General features: G+C 44.7%; 2 protein-coding genes across 4 annotated transcripts in view; one reads left to right on the top strand and one right to left on the bottom strand.

The window, feature by feature from the left end:
* Positions 1 to 19633, bottom strand: part of RTF2 (replication termination factor 2) — a 40054-nt gene that overhangs the window by 9319 nt on the left and 11102 nt on the right. The gene's annotated exons all lie outside the window — the stretch shown is intronic.
* LOC101335929 (beta-1,3-galactosyl-O-glycosyl-glycoprotein beta-1,6-N-acetylglucosaminyltransferase 7) lies at positions 63 to 19176 on the top strand. 2 transcript variants are annotated; one of them, XM_033839338.2, is made up of 4 exons: positions 63 to 822; positions 5942 to 6970; positions 7911 to 8006; positions 11863 to 19176. In XM_033839338.2, the coding sequence occupies exons 1-4, from the start codon at positions 807 to 809 to the stop codon at positions 12084 to 12086; spliced, it is 1365 nt and encodes a 454-aa protein (XP_033695229.2). In that variant the 5' UTR covers positions 63 to 806; the 3' UTR covers positions 12087 to 19176. The 2 variants fall into 2 exon arrangements, 1 of the variants encoding a protein (XP_033695229.2); XR_004522005.2 differs by lacking the exon at positions 11863 to 19176 and having other exon boundaries at positions 5942 to 7697; positions 7911 to 9840.

The following is a 19633-nucleotide window of genomic DNA, read 5'->3' as shown; positions in this document are numbered from 1 at the left end:
CAACATCTGTTCTGCAAAAGAGCAACAGGTATCTCGAGTCACCGCAGCAGGTGAAGAAAGCTGAACTCGGCTGACTAAATAAAGAGCTCAGGTGTCTGGACACCCACGAGGGTGAGAGTCTCTGCAGGGTGTGATTCACGTCTCTTGGCTTCACTATTCTCGACAGACACATCTGGGATAAACCTAAAGAGAGGTCCAGCGAGCGGGAGGACCTTTTAAACCAGAAAAGGAAGGATGTTAGGAGGAAAAGTATCCATCGGAGAATAACGAAAGGGAGTCATTACTAACCATGCACAGACGGCCGCGGGAGGACGGGGCACGGCAGGGCGCACCTGCCTCCCTGAAGTCAGGCCTCTGGAGAGCCACACTGAAGCACTCCGAATGCTACTTAGGAATCAAATGAGATTTTTAAACGACTTTTATTTATCCCTTTAATGAAAAAGTGTCCGATAACCAAACCTAGCCTCCTACTTTTAAAGACATTTAAAGAATTTGACCCAGGACTGCCAGGATTTCATCCAGCTTTCAGAATCTAACAATTACCCTGCGCTGCCCTTCACCTGGGCTGGGTGTTTTCTGCTGTTTGTTTTGTAAGGCAGGGGGCCAGCCCTGAAGAAATACCCAGGTTCTATTTTCCAACCCATGCGTCAGGATCAACAAGAATAAAATCCTCCAGGGATGAAAGGGTAACAAAACCTGCCAAGCAACTCTGTTCATGTGATTTCAGCCAGAGCCACAGCAAGGAAGCAACTGAAGGAAAAAAAAAGCCAGGCTGGGCGCGGACACGGCCAGGACCTCTACCCCATATGCGAGCCTCTCCCGGTAAGTGCTTCGTTAACTATGCAGAGATCATGAATGGCACAGGCTGAGCAGGTCTTATTACTAAAATATGTTTTTCTGTGCCTCCTCCATGGTTTTAAAATAGAACGATTGGAATATCAGTAATTTTATAAAATGTGGAAGTAGCAGGCATCTTTTCCTCTCAAAAAACAGTCCTCTAATAAAAATGTTGTTTTTGTTGTGATTGTTTTAAATAGATATCCTAAAATGTAGTTTTCCCCTTCACATCAAAGTGGCTGAAGAAACGTATACACATTTTAGGAATAAGCATGTGTGATTAAGGCATCTATTTTACTGGACAGCTCTGGCGGTCTGAATTCGAAATCAGTCTAACTACTATGATAGAGCTCAAATAGTTCAAGAAAAAACTGTTAACTTGTAGGGTGCTCTGGACATCATTCTGAGCCCAGAGACGACAAAAATAACAGACACAAAATTTTCATTGCTGCAGCTACAGTGACTTCTTTGGTCTGAGGGTCTCACTGCTCCGGGACTGGCGGGTACCGAGTAGCCCCACCCCGCTCAAGCACTGAGCACTGCCCCGGGCCAGGCTGAGAGGGAAACGCTCAGCCGTCTGCTCCACACCCCTAGCCCAGTGTCCTCATGAGGCAGGTACTATCATACACCCCCATCTGCAGTCCAGAAAATAAAGACTAGATTGTTTAATCTGGTTAAGCTAATGTTAATACTCTAAAACAGTAATAGTCTATGGAATATATGGCAAAATATTACAAGTTCATCTTTAAAGATGCCCATTTTCTATTTACTAACAGGAATTACCTTTAAAAAAAAACCAGAGGGACTTCCCTGGCGGCGCAGTGGTTAAGACTCTGCACTCCCAATGCAGGGGGCCGGGGTTCGACCCCTGGTCAGGGAACTAGATCCCACATGCATGCTGCAGCTGAGAGTTCACACGCCACAACTAAGGAGCCGGTGAGCCACAACTAAGGAGCCTGCCTGCCGCAACTAAGACCCGGTGCAACCAAATTAAAAAAAAAACAAAACCCACAAAGTATAAAAGATTTAGCAAAATAATTAATTTATCCAGGATGTTGCCAACTCCCCCTGAAAAGCCTATATAACAAATTAAATCCTGTCATAACAAATTCAAAATGACTGCCCTTAAGTGTTCTAGTGGCAACACATAGTACCAGACCCATATTGCTGACTTCTGTTCTTGGCTGTTAAGGCCTGCAGTAGGGGCGGTGGGAGAGGGATACTACAGACAGATAAAGAAGGCAGAAAAGAAGAAGGAAAACATGCTTGCCGGCTCTCATAATTAGGATAGTAATGTATTTTGAAACAACTCCTTGGCAATATTTTATGCTTGGACAAAAACCTAAATAAAAGGTAAAATAATTCCATTCTGAGAACTGTAACTGGGAATCATCTGTGATTTCTAGCACCACGAAAAGGAAAAAATTTTAATACCATCCTTAACCGTAACTTTGGTAATTACTGCTACTGAAAGATACTCTACAAAATCCCTTGGATGTCATATGTCCTCAGTCAACTGAACGTGTAATCTTCAAAACATTATTCACTGTCTGGAAGCTATTCAATTCTACTGTACACTATACATATTTTAATGATGCTACTCACTAAAGGCTGCAGATGTGAGGAGCTAAAAGATTATCAAAATATATAAGGGCCAGGAAAGATAATTTAAGGAATGACACTATACGAAAAAAGCCTTAAGATGTTCTCTCACACACACAAAATAATAATTCTAGAAATCATTTGTGATTTCAGTAGTACATGAGGAAATAGAACACTGGAATGGTAAAATAATGGGTCTGGTCTGAATAAAGAACTTTTGTATCTACTCCATGATATATAATGATAACTGCCACTCTTTCTAAAGTCTTTAAAATAAATAAAAATTTAAACATTTTGTGGAGGAAAAAAATTGCTCAATAATCAGTAAGACTGCACTTTTTTTTTAATGGGCTGCATGTTCCTCTCACTTGGAAAATATCACTTACATTTCTTGGAAATTAATTTAGTGATAAAAAGGCACATGTTTAACAATTACAGTTTCATTATGACTACAAAAGTTGATTTCACATTATAGCAACAAAACCATGACAACAAATCACCAAGAACTGAAATGTCTGCAAAGCTGAAAGTGATGCTCATCGCGACTTAAAAAGGAAAAACTGCTAGGCCCTAAGGAGTTGATTCCTGTGGGAATTTTCACACTGTCCACCAGAAGCAGGTTAAAGCCACAGCAAGAACTATGTAAAATTCAGCAGCAGTGGAGTCTCCAAAGGCTTCATTACAAGGCTGTCCTGACTACCTGGAAAAGCTTGTACCGAAACAATGAAAATAAAGCTGGTGACCCTTCCCACAACATGGCATTCTAGCCACACCGATTTCTAAATTTCAAAGTGAACCTGAGCCAAAAGGAAGATTTAACTGGGCAACTGTGAGCACTGCACTAACAGAACACGAGGCAGAAAGGCAGCAGATTAACTGTGAGCAAGCTCCTGTGCCTGTCTCTCTATAAATAAGGGAGGGAAAGCATTTAGCCAACATACTGCCCTGAAGGACAATGGACTACACGTGGGACGTGTCTTCACTTAATTATCATAAAACACTGAAAATACCCAATCCCCTGGGCTCTGCATGGGGTATATAGTCTGTCAGTTAAGTGGGGCTAACATTTCTGTGATGAGACCAGCATGTTTTACACTTCGACCATAAGCTTAAAAACAACAACCAAGACAACAAACCAAAAAACCCCCCAAACCCCCTTCCCATGCAAAAGCTAAACGCAGGAGAAAATGTAACGAACTATGGTACATGGTTTACCTTTCACCAAAATTCTTAACAGAGAAGCAGTTAAAAGCTTTATTTTCATTTCAAGAAGGTATTTCCGTCCAACTGAATTTTTGGTTTTATGATACATGTTGTGTCTGTTTTAGAGACCAGATATGAAATGTGTTAATTATAATGATGACTGTGCTTATAAAAGGTATTATGTAATTTATAAAAATGCCTGTAAAATTATGCCATAACGTTTTATGCTGGGGGCAATCAACATTTACCGAACCAGAGTAAAACGTAACCTGACGTATTTGGGCAGTGGTTGTTTTATTTTTGAAGCATGACGGGCAAAAAGAAACTATACAATGAAAATAAATACATTTTTAAAATCCACAATCAGCGTTTACAGTTTTTATGGGCTCATAGTTTAAGAACACAGGATAACTCAAAATGCTGCCTTGTTAATGCTTTATCCAAATGGCATTTGCAATAATGATGTGGAAAGGTAAGGGACTAATGTCAAATCTGAGATAAACACTGGTCAAAAGTAAATGGGGGGCTTCCCTGGTTGAGTGTCCGCCTGCCGATGCAGGGGACACGGGTTCGTGTCCCGGTCCGGGAAGATCCCACATGCCGCGGAGCGGCTAGGCCCGTGAGCCATGGCCGCTGAGCCTGCGCGTCCGGAGCCTGTGCTCCGCAACAGGAGAGGCCACAACAGTGAGAGGCCCGCGTACCACCAAAAAAAAAAAAAAAAAAAAAAGTAAAAGGGTTTTTAAAAACAGGAAGTAGGGGGACTTCCCTGGTAGTCCAGGGGTTAAGAATCTGCCTTCCAATGCAGGTGACGCGAGTTCGATCCCTGGTTGGGGAACTAAGATCTCACACGCTGTGGGGCAACTAAGCCCACACGCTGCAACTACTGAGCACAAGGGCTACAACAGAGAGCCCACGCACCACAACTACAGAGCCCATGCACTCTGGAGCCCTCGTGCCACACCTAAGACCCGACGCAGCCAAAAATAAAACAAATAAATATATTTTTTAAAATAGGAAGTAGGAACAAGCAATGATGTGACTTTTTACAGAAACCTACAGACAAAATTCATAAACAAGGGAAAAAACTACTAACAATATAGACATTTTACCTGATCAATTTTCTTCCCTAAATTCCAAAGGATGGTCTTTGCATGCCAACAATAATTAATTAATTAAAATACTTCTTCATGCATCTCTGTAGAGTTCAAGAGAGGAAACTAAATTATTGTCAAATAATTTTATTAGATAAAGATATCTTGTTTTTAATCACTGAAGCCTTCTCTAAAAACAATTCATAAACTCATTTCAACAAGTTGAATTATGTGATCACAAAATTTCTCTTGATTTGTTGTTTTCTTTATTGGAAAGATATATTCTCATAACACGATACAGAATAATGGCGTAAGATAAATTCTCAATAACGCCGAACAGGACAGTATCTATGTCCAAAATAAATATTTGAGATTTTTATCTGCCAATAAAAGGGCAATAACACATGAAAATTAGTCATCAGGGAAATGCAAAGTTAAACCAAAATGAATTACCACTATGCACCTATTAGACTGGGTAAAGTTTTTTAAATTGACCATACCGAGTGTTGGTGAGGATGTACAGTAAATGGAACTCTCATACACTGCTGGGGGGAATGTAAAATGGCACACCCACTTTGGAAAAAAACCTGGTAATTTCTTAAGAAGTTAAACATATACCTGTATGCGAGCCAGCCATTTCACTCTTAGGTATTTACCCCAGAGACACAAAAACAAAGGTCTACACAAAGACTTGTGCACAAATGCTTACAGCATCCTGTAATACCCTAAAACTAGAAGCAACTTCAGTGTCCTTCAACCGATGAACAGATAAACAGATTGTGGCTCGTCCATTTCATGGAATACTGCTCAACAATAAAAAGGGAAAAATGGTGATAAATGCAGTGATGTGGATGAAATCTTAAAATCATTATCCTAAGTGAAAAAAAATCCAGGCAAAAAAGTACACACGTATAACTTTGTTTATATAAAACTGTAGAATATGCCAACTAGTCTACAGTGACAAGAGCATATGAGTGATTGCCCAGAGACAATGGTGGAAGGAGGATGGAGTAAAAGAGGTCCAAGAAAACTTTTAGGGGTAAAAGAAATGATTGTTATCATGACTGTGGTGACAGTTTCATGAGTATACACATATAAAAAAAGCTGATCAAATCATATACCTTAAATACGTGTACACCAATAGAGTTAGCAGGGACGGGGGGGAATAGAGTTAACAACACCCTAAATTCTGCCTGTTGCTCTTTTAGGAAGCTTAGAGGAAAACATTTCAAACCATGGTAATAAGAAGGCGACTGGAGCTCAAAACATGAGCCAGCTGCGAGCCACAAAGCCAGGTCTTCTCGTGTGCGTAGCCATTTGCGTCTTCATTTTTCTTTATTTAAGGAATCCAACTCCTGAGGAACCAGAGGAGGAACCCACCTACCCAGCAGTAGTGGAATGTGGCTTTTATCCAGATGAACTGTGTTCAGCTTTGTTTGAAGGGAAAGAGGTGGCTCCCCAAATTGCAAAATTCTGTAAAAACCCTCACGGATCTGAAATACTTGCTCATTTACACAGGCCAGGAAATTGTTCCAGGATATCCCAGGAGTTGCATTTCATAACCAGACCCCTGTCTGCAGAAGAGGGCACCTTCCCTTTGGCATATATTATAACTATTCATAAGGAGCTGGCTATGTTTGTGCAGCTTCTCAGAGCCATTTATGTGCCTCAAAATGTTTACTGTATTCATGTTGATGAAAAGGCCCCCAAGAAGTATAAGACTGCTGTGCAATCCCTGGTTAATTGTTTTGAAAATATTTTTATTTCATCAACGAGAGAGAAAATGGCTTACACTGGCTTTAGGAGACTACTGGCAGATATTAATTGTATGAAAGATCTAGTCCATTCCAAATTTCAATGGAACTATGTCATTAATCTTTGTGGACAGGATTTTCCAATCAAAACTAACAGAGAAATCATACACTACATCAGAAGCAAATGGAATGATAAAAATATAACTCCTGGAGTAATCCAGCCACCAAACATTAAATCCAAGATGAGTCAAAGCCATCCCGAATTCACCCCTGAAGAAGATATCTATGTACCTCCAAATGAAAGATTCAAAGATGAACCACCCCATAACTTAACAATTTATTTTGGAAGTGCTTACTATGTACTAACAAGGAAGTTTGTGGAGTTTGTACTAACAGACACCCGCGCAAAAGACATGCTTCGGTGGTCTAAAGACATCCACGGCCCAGAGCGACATTACTGGGTAACTCTGAACCGACTGAAAGGTAAGAACAATCCAGAAAAACAGTGTCTGTTCAGGCCAGGGGCAACAACAGGAGAAGTGTATCCTTAACTGAAGATTCTTTCTATTTCGGCTCTTTGCCTTGGTAAACAGCTCTGCGTTCTGTAAGACCTTCCACTGGGGTAGTCCAGGAGGGTCTTTGCTTTCGGGGATCTGAGGTTTGCCGAGAGCGCGCCGTGTTCCCACAGCAGGCTGGCTGCTTTTGCTCCCTCTCCAGAAGGAAGTACCAGCACTGTGCATCTCCTCAAATAGAGCCTTTTGAAACTTCTGAGCACAGATCTTTGGAAAGTTCTTCCTTTCTTCCTTCACTTATTAGATACTGCTGGATACCTACTAGTGCCAGGTATCATGCTAGGGGCTCGTTAAGAATGGAAAATATTAAAACTAGTAATTTTGTTTGTGGCTAATATGATACTTCAGATAGGTTTTCTTAGAGGTAGAGGGAAATCTGATGCACTACTTTAAATGGGCTTGTTTGCTCTTTCTATAAAGCTGATTGGTTCTTATTGCGAATGTGGCTTCAAGCTTGAACAGCTAAGTGAATCAGTCAGTCCAGGCGACAGTGCAAACAATGAAATCCAGCAGAAATGGGTTAGGAGCTTTTTAAAACCTCTCACATCCACTGAAAATCCTTTCAAATCACCCCCAGAGAGCTGCTGCGGAGAAAACGCGATCCAAAGAAACCCAACATAACACTCTGTCAATACTAGGTGAGTTACTAGGGATGGTGGAAGGGATGAAAAGTGAAATCTAGGCACAAAGACGGAATACGGGACCTCGCTCCACCCTGATACTACCACAGGTGCAGCACACACCCCGCCCCCAGAAGCGTTAGCCTTTCATCAGATGAGAACATGCATTCTGAATGAGGCTGGGCTTCCCCTTCATCTGCTCACTGTATGCCTGCATGTCTTTTCCCTTAGATGCTCCAGGTTCCACCCCAAACACTGGATGGGAAGGAAATGTTCGAGCCATTAAATGGAAAAACAAGGAGGGAACTGTTCATGATGGCTGCAAAGGTAAAAACAAAACCCAAGGGGGTTCTCTGGTGGCCTAGTGGTTAGGATTCTGGGCTTTCACTGCCGGGGCCCAGGTTCAGTACCTGGTCTGGGAACTGAGATCCTGCAAGCCACGCAGTGTGGCCAAAACAAAAATAAAAACAAAACCCAAGCCACAAAACGCCTTCAAATTTTATAAAAACTGTACAACTGCTGCCTCGAAAACAGTGGGAGAAGACTGACAGTCATGTTTACTGCAGTCTGGAAGAATTAGTGATGATCCAACTAGCACGGTGTCAATTTTTAAAAAACTTTCCTTTGAATTATAATATCCAGACAGAGAAGTAGACAAATTCTAAGTATTTGAGTCGATAAATTTTCACAAAGTGAACACACAACAGGGCTGCAACTTTTAAAGTTTTAAGATGAAAACACATGAGCTATCTGGCTTGTCCCACCTGCTCCTAGAATTCAAACCCTAACATTTATTTAAAATGAGTTCTCTGTCTCCCTGGGTCTCTTTACTAGAACAGACACCTGAGTAACACAGGTATATGCTCCTCGGTGGGGTCAGCCAGCTGCCCCCATACTTCTTACGCAGTTCTTGCTGAAGAAAGGTCTCTTTGCTTTGCCCTCAGGAGATTCTCCCTGAGGGACTGTGAATTCTTTTGCCCCTTTGTCTTGTGCGCCAGAGGTTTTAGTGACCAGGGCAATACACAAAAGCCAGATCTGGGGTGGAGGAGAGGACATCTCTATCCTGTGAAGAGTCTGGAAGAGAACTAGCTGGCTGCAGAGCAGCTCTCAGGTGCATCGGTTCGGGGAAAACACCTCCGGAGTCGAAGAGCTAGAACTTGGCTCCCGGGAAGTTATCCGTGCCTCCTCTCTGGGGCCGGCGCTCTGCACCCCTGAACCCCCAGGGTGAGCAGACAGTCTCAGGGAGGAAACAATGGATGACAGACAATTCGCAGCATGATACGGATGAGTCCAGCAGAAAGATGGCAAGTTCTCTGGTGTACTCCGGGGAAGGAAAACAGAGCGTGCTTGACGTCTCTGGGGCCACAGCTGGTGGTGGACAGAGAACGCGGGAAGACTGGAGCAAAGCCGTGTGTGAAGGCGGCTCCGGCAGAGCACGTGCTCTCCAGGGATACCTGGGCCCTGCGCTGTCTGTCTACAAGCAGCTCCCTAACCACCACGGGAGCTACTACAGAGATACATACCTATTTTCACAAGGCATCTGGGTACAGTCCTCGGGTCTGAATACAGTATATCAGATAATGCAAAATAAACTAGGTTCGCCCAGTTTCTAAGCTGATTTAAAGACTGATCTAAAAGAAACAGGTTGTGGACAAACAAAAAATGGAAAATCTAATACCAGAACAGTTCAAAGACAAACAATTCCCGCTGCCATGTGCACAGCCATCCTCCTGAACAGGTACCAGGTCAGAAGGACTGGAATAATTTTCTAGTATTTTTTAAAAGGTAGATATGATTCAGCTAGGGGGATAGTCACATAGAAAGAAGGTAACAGTTAAACGACAGACTAACAAACAACCCTGGCCTTTCTTCAGACAGTAAGTGGCTCACAGGGGTTGACAGGACTGGCGGATAAATGCTCAGAAAAGGAGAGGCTCAGATTCTTCCTGAAAAAGTGATTCACCAATGGTATATAAGATGTCATGGGGCTTCCCTGGTGGCGCAGTGGTTGAGAGTCCGCCTGCCGATGCAGGGGACACGGGTTCGTGCCCCGGTCCGGGAAGATCCCACATGCCGCGGAGCGGCTGGGCCCGTGAGCCATGGCCGCTGAGCCTGCGCGTCCGGAGCCTGTGCTCCGCAACGGGAGAGGCCACAGCAATGAGAGGCCCGCGTACCGAAAAAAAAAAAAAAAAAAAAAAGATGTCATGAAGGGTTGTGGCTGTCAATGATAAAGTGATTCCAAATTCTTAGAGTAGCAAAATCTGAGTATTTTAATAATGTTTGCAAGAAAACCTAGTCACTGCGAGTCTTAACGAGAATCATTATTCCCTACAAGTAAACACTTCAGAAAGTTCTTGCCATCACTAGCTTCACTGTGCAAATGGTTCTACTAGCAAAGCAGTACAGGGCCAACCCTGGCCAGCATTCAGTCAGTCCCGACTTAGGCCAAGCACTGTTGCAGGGTCTGTGGTAAACCCTTCTGGAACCCGGCTCTGGGCCTGCTGTCGATGCTCACAGCGATATGCAGGTAGAAACTATCATTATGCACACTTTACAGACGAGGAACCCCAGACTCAGAGAAGCGAGGTCACTCCCAGAGTCACAGGACGTGGCACAGGAAGTGGCAAAGGCAATAGCAGAGCTGGGTCTCAAACCAGGTGCGGCTGCGTGATGCCACGCCACTGGGGGAGCATATGGCCCAGCTCTGCACACAGTGCAGAGCCATCCCATTGCTATCAGCAACAAAGAATTTGTTTATTTTTAATCACCAAAACAGCATTAACGCAATTCTGACAAAGTTCCATTTATTTGTGTTCCCTTCCAGTTCATACGTACATAAGCTATAGAGTATGCAGTTACGATCAAGGTGCAGTTGATTCCTCTTTCACTATGTCCTAAGCTTTTCATATTATCTTCATATTTACACTTTCAACTGGTTAAATGTAATACTACTGAGATTCTGTGACACTGCACCAAGAGTCTATCAGTTAAAAAGATTCTGATCATGATAACAGTTTTCACACATACAGTGCTTACCATGGGCCAGTTCTAGGCCCTTCACTACACGAATGCACGCTTAGCAGGGAAAAGATCCGTTTTGATTTTTTTCAGTCTTACAAACAACACTGGACATTTCTATGCATGCAGTTCCAACCCTTTTAAATAATATTTCCTTAAGATAAGTTTCTGGAAGTAGGATTACAGTATCAGCAGGGGGGAGAGAGCATGGCAGCACTGAGCAGAGAAAAGAGCAAGGTCTCCAAAACGGACAGAAACTTCCCTTACACGCAAACTGAGCACTCCTGCCTCTGCAAACTGAAGGTGATGACAGAAACCACCTCCCAGTGTTGGTGGGAGGATTAAAATAGAGTAGGAGGGGGCTTCCCTGGTGGCGCAGTTGTTGAGAGTCCGCCTGCCGATGCAGGAGACACGGGTTCGTGCCCCGGTCTGGGAGGATCCCACATGCCGCGGAGCGGCTGGGCCCGTGAGCCATGGCCGCTGAGCCTGCGCGTCCGGAGCCTGTGCTCCGCAACGGGAGAGGCCACAACAGTGAGAGGCCCGCGTACCGCAAAAAAAAAAAAAAAAAAAAATAGAGTAGAAAGAGTCAAGCACAGTGTCAGACACATAAAACGTGCTACTGAGTTCACCTCGAAGGAGTCCAATCAGTACTGGATCCAAACTAGAATTCCAATTTTAATTACTTCTATTTATATCAAACTCACTCTGCAAAACCAAAAGAAGGTTGAAGCAATAGAAGGTTGAAGCAATGTGTTGGTTATTAAAACCAACACAACTCTTATGAACTACCCACAACCGAGGAAAATAGTTGAAAAGTTCATGGAACTTAAAACAGCAGCTATCAGAATTTAGGTGTTATCTGGCAAATGATGGCTGTTACTTCCCCCTCGTGCTCATGACTAGCTAAAATTCTACAGTATTCACCTAAAGTAGCCATTAAACATTTCAGAAATCACTAACCAAACAAATGAAAGCTTCCCTTCCATCATGAATTCAAAATTCAACATAAAAGCCCCTGTCAAAGCGATCATGGAAACCCCATTTAATCTGAACTGGCATGAAGCAGAGAGGCCTTACAGATGACCTTAGAAGTGCATCACTTTTCCACGTGGATGTAAACTGATGAGGAAATAAAGGCAGCTAAGTTTCTGTGTTCCCTTTGCAGGCCACTATGTCCAGGACGCCTGTGTGTATGGACCAGGAGACTTGCCCTGGATCATTCAATCACCTTCTTTGTTTGCCAACCAGTTTGACTCGACCGAGCCTCTTGTGGTCTCATGCTTGGAGCGGTGGCACAGACTTAAAGTTCTAGGGCAGGCGGAGGTCCCTGTGGAACCACACTGGCATTTCAAACGGGAGAGTCATTTTAATATGAAATTGAACCACTGAGCTGGAAGTTATAGAGAATGTTTGCTTTCTTACTGGTATAATTCTGTTTCCCTAACTTGAAATCAGAGAACATTCAACCAAAAAGAATGGGAAAATAATTCCTTGACACAAGTTAGTCCTGAAATGAGTTTAGAAACGTGCTACCAACAAGACTCTGCTATTGACTATAGGCCACTTTTACGGCTTTGAGAAAGAAATCACAAGAGAAAAAATAACTCAAAGTCCCACTGGTGACTGGGTAAGTGGCCTGGAGGCTCGACTGCCTCACTTAACAGCTGCTGAAAATCAAAGTCCCCCAAACACTTAGATTCAGGCTCCGGTTAGAATAAGAACATATCTTGTCTTAAAGATATACTACTGTGGATGAGATTCTAAAAAAGAACAAACTCCCACAGAAAATGGGAGAAAATATGCTTATCTCTGGCTGGGAACAATGTAACTTTGTTCTGGAAATCCTAGAAAAGCATGGAAGAGTCTATTTCCTTTGGGTAAAATAAAATTCTGGAGTTGAAACACAACTTCCTACAAAGGCCGCCCTAGGTCCCTGCAGCCGTGCAGCTGTGATGATGCAGTGGTCTACGTCTGCACAGTCTGATACCAGACACAATCACGGGGAGAGCTGGGCATCTGAAACGTGGCTGCAGTGGCTGATTAAGGGAACCTTAACTTTTAAAATTTTAATTAATTGAAATCTAAATAGTCACATGTGGCTGATGATTACCATACAGAACAGCACGGGTCAAAGGCAGGAATGGTCTGAATTCTCTCTACTCACAGATTCAGCTCTGCCAAAAGTCCGCGAATCTTTGTTGTTTTGTCGAGGACTTTTAATATACTCTCTTTCTAAAAAAGAGCTCACGGCGTCATACAAGGCTGGAAATATACAACTATTAAATAGCACAACTTAAAACAACTAAAATAAAGGAAAAGCAGGAACCACAGGAGAGGACACTAAAGAAATAAATGGATAATTCAAGGGCGAAGTATAACCCCTCAGTGAACTGACGCTTCCCAAACAGAGAAATGAAATGAAATCCACTCAATGAAAATAGCCCTTGAAAAGCACGAAAACTACAGAGAAGGAAAAGAGGCTCTGAAAGCACAGCCCACAAATCAAACCCGAGCTACCCACAGCATATTAAAATCTCTGCTTAAACAAACATTTCTTCCCCAAAGATACGTAATCCCAGGGAGAACACACAGTAGCGGGTTAAGACCGTCAGAGGAGGGCATGAGAGCCCCAGACAGCTCGGAGCAGCCTCCCCGCGCACAGGCAGACACACAGCTCACGGCCGTGTTCCAACTGGCTGTTCCGAAAGCTCAGGTTCACCACAGTCATGTCCCTTACGTTTCATCACAACCCATTTGCAAGTAAGTGCACACCCCATTGCATTTTTAAAATTAAATAAAATAAAACATAAAGGAGAAGCTTAAATCTTTTCAAATTACTTAAAAGATAAGCCTTCCTTCATCTCATTTCAACGTCAACTCATAGAACCCAAATTCAAACACATACCTGCCCTCAGAGGGCTCAAACATTATAATGGAAGAAGTCATCTCAGTGAATCCTTTCAGTAACAGTGAGATAAAATAAAAATAATAAAATAACTTAAAGGCACGGTGGAACGAAGCAGCATGAGATTCAGGGAAGCGCAAGCTGGGTTTCAGTGGAGCGTCAGGGGACAGGCCAGGGAGGCCAAGGTAAAGCAGCAGGCTCCGTGGGCATCGGAACCAGCAAGAAGCTGCTGCTCTCTCCAGCCTGACTCAGCCTCTGGCTGTACTCATTCATGAAGTAAAAGAACAAAATTAAATCATGTGTAAAACACGTCTGAAATACATTGCTACAAACTGTAACTTAAAGGCAACCTTGAGGATAACAGGGATACTGAGATGATTCCTCTAACTTTCTGGGGAACAGAACCTTCTTGCTAACACGCAGCCTACTGTTCAATTTTTCTATTGTATTTTTCTTTCATGTAGAAGTCTACAGCTGCCTGTGCTGTATATGATTTCTTGAGGCTTAATATTCACAAAGACCATAAAGACAGTAGAAAGGAAAAGCGTGAAGGAGGCTGGGCCCGAACAGCAGAATTTGCCAACCGCTTTTGAAGAGACCCCCTTCCTTATTTTCTCCCCTTTCCACTCCACCCCCTCCATGACAAGTACTCAAAACAAACAAACAAAAGGTATACGAGTGTAAATTTTTGTTTTGCTTCTGACTTTAAACACCGCACTCACCTGTCACAAAGCCTAAATAAATGAAGCCAGGAGGCTAGCAAGTCAAACACTGCTGCCCACACCTCCAGCGCCCAGATCAGCTTCTCAAGCTTTACTGTGCATACAAGTGCCCTGGGGCTCTTGTTAAAATGCGGTTTCTGATTCTGCAGGTCTGGGGAGGGGCCTGCGAGTCTGCATTTCTTAAAAAACGAAAATACAAAAACCTCCCAGGCGATGTCAATATTCGCAGGACCATGGACCGTGTTTTGAATAACAAGCACATCATTTATTTTGCAACCTGTGATTACTCCAATGTGTTTCTTCTTATTACAAGAAGGGAAGAACATAGTGGGGAATACAACTAATTTTTCGGCTGGTGCTTTGCTGACAGTGAAAACAAAGAAACCTAGCAACTACATCTCTTTGGACTCTGTTTACTGAAATCAAGTGTGCACACCATGTGTTTTAGACACAGAACCAGAGCTACTTCAAACCCTGGAGTCTCTTCTAGGGAACTGAAAAGCCAAATGTCGATGGAATTACACAGGGAAAAGCAGAGAACGTGCACACCCCTCAGTATCACGGAGGTTCCTGACACTGTTTTTTTTTTTTTATTTAAATATCACATTCTATCGTGTCTGTTTACTTGTTTATTCCTTTCTGTTTCCATGGGAAGGTGTCTTCCTTTTTTTGTTTTTTCCTTTGGCTGTGCCGCGCAGCATGCAGGATCTTAGTTCCCTGACCAGGGATTGAACCCATGCCCACTGCAGTGGAAGTGCGGTCTTAACCACTGGACCGCCAGGGAAGTCCCTGACACTGCTCTTATGATGTTGGTTCCTCTAAATTTCAGACATTACGTAAAACATGAAAATATTTGCTTTAGACTTTGACACTGTGGCCTTATCTTCCCTCATTCACATTTTCACGATGCACTACAGCTCCTGAAACTGCGCCATCACTCTTCCTTTTGCTAGTTTGGCAGAAGTGGCTCCTGTTCACCTCTTCTTCCCGGGCGACCAGCTAGACTATAATCCCCAGGCTCCTGCATGTAGCTGTGGTCACGTGACTGAGTTCTGGCCAACGGAATGTGAACAGAAGCATTAAGTAGGCCTGGCCCATAAAAACCTCCTAAGCTAGATGCTTCCTTCTCTGTTCCCATCAGCCAACTGAACGGAGAATACTCTAAACACCAGAGGAGGTCAGACCTACAGGACAGAAGAAGCCTGAGTCCTTGAGTTTCCCTTAAAAGAAAGCTGCCTAACCAGGAGCTCTCACCGTTCTTAGCCACTGGAATTGGGGGGCTGTTTGTTACAGGACGTAGCCAACCTTGACTGATATACTTAGTATTACTAAACTTTAGAGACCTGAAATTAGAAGTACGAGCTTGATTCCTAATGACAGTATACGAATTTGTCATTGGATTTTTTCTTCATTTAAAAATGTCATTGTTTGGAATTTGGGTCTAAAAGGAAAGCGTCCAAAAATTTACTACAATTCCTTTGTTTTACATACTAGAATCTGAAGCCCAGAGAGGTGAAGTGATTTATACTCCCAAGCCAGCCAGTGCTGGTGTGTGAACCAAAACTGATATATATCAGGCTCTCAATGTCGGTCCTGTGAGTGCCCAGATGAATGACTCCCACTCAAGTGTGCCACTGACTGACTGTCCCATGCTCTGATTTTCTAAACTGTATAGTGTTATCAGTTGAATTATGCTCCCCCCGCCCCGGCATGTGTTGAGGTCCTAATCCCCAGTATGTTAGAATGTCACCTTCTGCAGATGCAATTAGTTAAGGTGCAGTCACTAGTGTGGGCCCTAATCCAACCCGACTGGTGTCCTTATAAAAAGGGGAAATTTGGACACAGGGACAAACTCCACAGAGGGAAGACAATATGAACAGACACAGGGAGAAGCGGCCACCGACAACTCAGGGAGACAGGTCTGGAACAGATCCTCCCCTCACTGCCCTCAGGAAGAACCAACCCAGCCAGCATCGTGACTGCAGACTTCTAGCCTCCAGAACTGTAAGAAAATAAATTTCTGTTAAGTCACCCAGTTTGTGGTACCTGGTTATGGCAGCCCTAGCAAACTAATACGCAGAGTATTCAATCTAGCTATGTTGCAAAGGCAATTTTTAAGGAGATTATACAAGTGAAAAGAGTAAAATATTACTCTTCTGATAACAGATTTATTTTTAAGAGAATTTTGTCCCTGAGGTGTTCCTGGACTCCAGCCAGGGTCCTGTCTTGACTGCAGGTGGTCTCAACAGCCCTGGCAGCCCCCATTAGGAGGCTGGAGGAGCCGGTGTCCGGTCCTCAACTGGTCTTGGCTTCTTGCGCAATCCTGATGCAGTTGCTTCCCCTTTCCTCCTACTTCCTTCCTTTCCCTTGAAGCGCTCTACGTAGACTTTCAGACGTTTACTAGCACTTTGTTCCCAGACACCAACAAAATGATTTCAGAGTTCCCTTGCAATGTTGCATTTCCATGAAATAAGATCAACTTCTCTGCAGAGCTGTGAGCAGACACTCCTATTCTGCTTCAAGTCTGTCAAGATGGTTACGGATGCCTGGCGTCAGCCAATGAAGGGACAACTGCACGCCAATCTAAGAAAGTTATCCCTGTGGGTCGGGGAAAGAAGCCTGAGTGCTTTCGATCCCCGAGTCCCCCAGACCTGCCTGCCCCTTAGAATTATTCCGGGAGCTTATATGAAAGTGGAACTCCGTGCGGGCTCCACACTAACCCTGAAGATGCTCACGAGGGGTCTGAGGTGGGGAGTGGGAACTTAGCAAACCACTGTGGGGATTCTATAGTGCAGCCTGGGTTGGGAACCACTGATTCAGGACACTTGGCTGCTTTAATAAATTTCAGCTTCATTTCTCACCTTCTCATATTTATATCCTTTCAAGTAAATTTCCTCAGTGTGCCTGCGGATGTGTCTAACACTCAGACAACGCCTCGCGCACTATCTGTGAAAACACGCACACACTTGGACACAGAACAAATGCGAGCGAGGTTCCTTTCCTGCTCGCAGGAAGCCCAGGCCAGCTGAGCCGTTTCCTTCACGATACTTCTCTCTCAGGCTCCTCTTCCTCACCTGCTGTCAGCTTCTTGCTCTTGTTTAGTCTTTTCCCTCTGCCCATACTGCACAGACCTACACCCCGCTGCTCCCCAGGCGCTGTGCTGCTGCAAAGGCGTCAAGGGCCGCCTGCTGCACGCCCCCCGAGCTGCCCCTCTGCCTGGCACTCAGAGCTTCCGCCAGCAGTCTGACTCACATCTCTGGCCTCTCCCTGCTCCTGAGCGGCTGGGGCAGGACTACATCTTGAGGCCCCATCTTCACAGGCTGCCCCAGAACTTCCTCCCCTGAGTGTGACGGCTGCTCTCCTCTCCCACACATTCCCTTTGCCCACAGCGCACCCACCATCACTGACAAGGGCGTCTCTCAAACTTCAGGCGTTCCCCTGCCTAAGGTACCGTCAGTATCTTAATATTTTTCATTAAATCTACCCATTGTTTTTACTTAAATTTACTTTAAATGTTGACTTTATATTCATACCATATGTATAAAAACAGTACCCCTTGCCATAAATGTAAAGAAAGCATAAAAATGCAGAGAACACAAACATGTCTCTCGAGGCCCTGCCTGCCAAAGCTCTGAGCGTAAGGTCCGCTCTCTCTTGGGAGCTCAGTGAGATGTATTAAAACCATCCGAGGACCAAACGGAGACTTTCTCCACAAGGCAGGCAGGCATACAGGCAGAAGGTGCGCCAGAATGGGAGCTACCGTCCTGCTGTGCGATGTCTCACAGGGGCGTCTGGGGTCCTGTCTGTGGACCCCTCACACCAATTCCCCTATGCCAGCAGCCATGTCCCACTCTCTGGGAAAGCCTGACCCGTGAGAACACGCTCTGCCTTCAAGGCCTAGAACAAATGTCTCCTCCCATAAAGCCATTTCTCACCAGCATAGCCAGAGAGTTCTCTGGCCCTTCAACTCCAGTAGCATCCTTACATCCACTTGGCAACTGGCCTCAAAAAACAAAACAGAATATGATTTTTCATGTAACCTGATTCCTGCACGACTGCAGTCTCCTTGAGCACAGGCACTGATTCCTTCACATCCCATCCTCCCTGGGAACACCTGTAACATCGTCGTGAACACAGGAGACATAATAAATACTGGACAATAAACGACATGAATCAATTCCTGAATGCATTCTTTGAATTTCTCTTTTTTGGCAAAAGCTTAATGAGACAGATTCCAAATTCTCTGACGGCTTGATCCGTAATCGCCCCAAACTGGAAACAACTCCACGCCCCTCCCTGACTTCTTCACTACCAATCACCTTTTCTCTGTCTTTTGAGTCTCAAATAAATGGAATCACATTTGAGCGTATCCTCCTCCACGTCTGACTTCTTTACAGAGAAATCGTTCTGAAACTAAAGTACATCCGGCCTGGCCGAAAGCTGTCCCCAGCTTCCCACTGCTCTTAGGGTAAAATCCACAAGCCCCAGCGCAGCCACCTGGGCCCTACAGAAGGTGGCCCCTGCCTCACCCTCATCTACTTCTCTCCTGTCCCCACCATCCACCGCACTCTCTGCTCCTTCAACTAGCGAAGTCCTCCGCCACTTCTGAGCTTCGGCTCAGACCTCGCTTGGCTGGCTGCCGTTCACCCTCGGGTCTTAGCTCAAAGCCCCAGAGGCGCCCCCGCCGACCACCGCTGAGGGGGCCTCTCGCCCTCCGGTACCTCACCCTCTGCGCTTCCTTCCTGGCAGCTGTCACAAGCGGTACTGCCTTGCTCGGTTACCTGAGTGTCTCTCTCTCCAACTGGAATGTGGGTTCCATGAAGGCAGGGACTGGATCAATCTTATCTACAATGTACGCCACCCCACGTGCCTAGGACGGTACTGCCCATGGCAGCTGTTCCACAATAGCTACTGGATCAAAGAATAATTCACAACAGGGAGAAACAGTACTGGGAGGCCTAAGGAAATCCAAGCAGAATTAATGTGCGTGAAAATGCAGCCAGGAGTTGTTGGTATCCATGACATTAAAGTAAATGCCAGGCTCCCCACGGACCGGCGGAACACCCAGACACAGATGTCCCAGGCTGCAGCAGCAACCCCGTGAGGACAAAGCCCTCAGCACCGCCCTCACGTGAGCTGAGCAGGCACGCCCTCACGTGATGGGTTCACTCACTCCCGAGAGCATCTATTGAGGACGTGCGACCTGCCCTGGGGAGAACAAGGCTGGCGGGGTGAAGGATGGACGAGCTTTGCCCTCGCTCTCAAACACTCACAGGCGGAGCACAGGGGATCGCGAGGGCAGCGAAGAT

The sequence above is a fragment of the Tursiops truncatus genome, chromosome 15 (assembly GCF_011762595.2).
Source record: "Tursiops truncatus isolate mTurTru1 chromosome 15, mTurTru1.mat.Y, whole genome shotgun sequence".
NCBI lineage: Eukaryota > Metazoa > Chordata > Mammalia > Artiodactyla > Delphinidae > Tursiops > Tursiops truncatus.
Note: the sequence above shows the minus strand (reverse complement) of the source record. Positions and strands in the feature narration are given on the sequence as shown.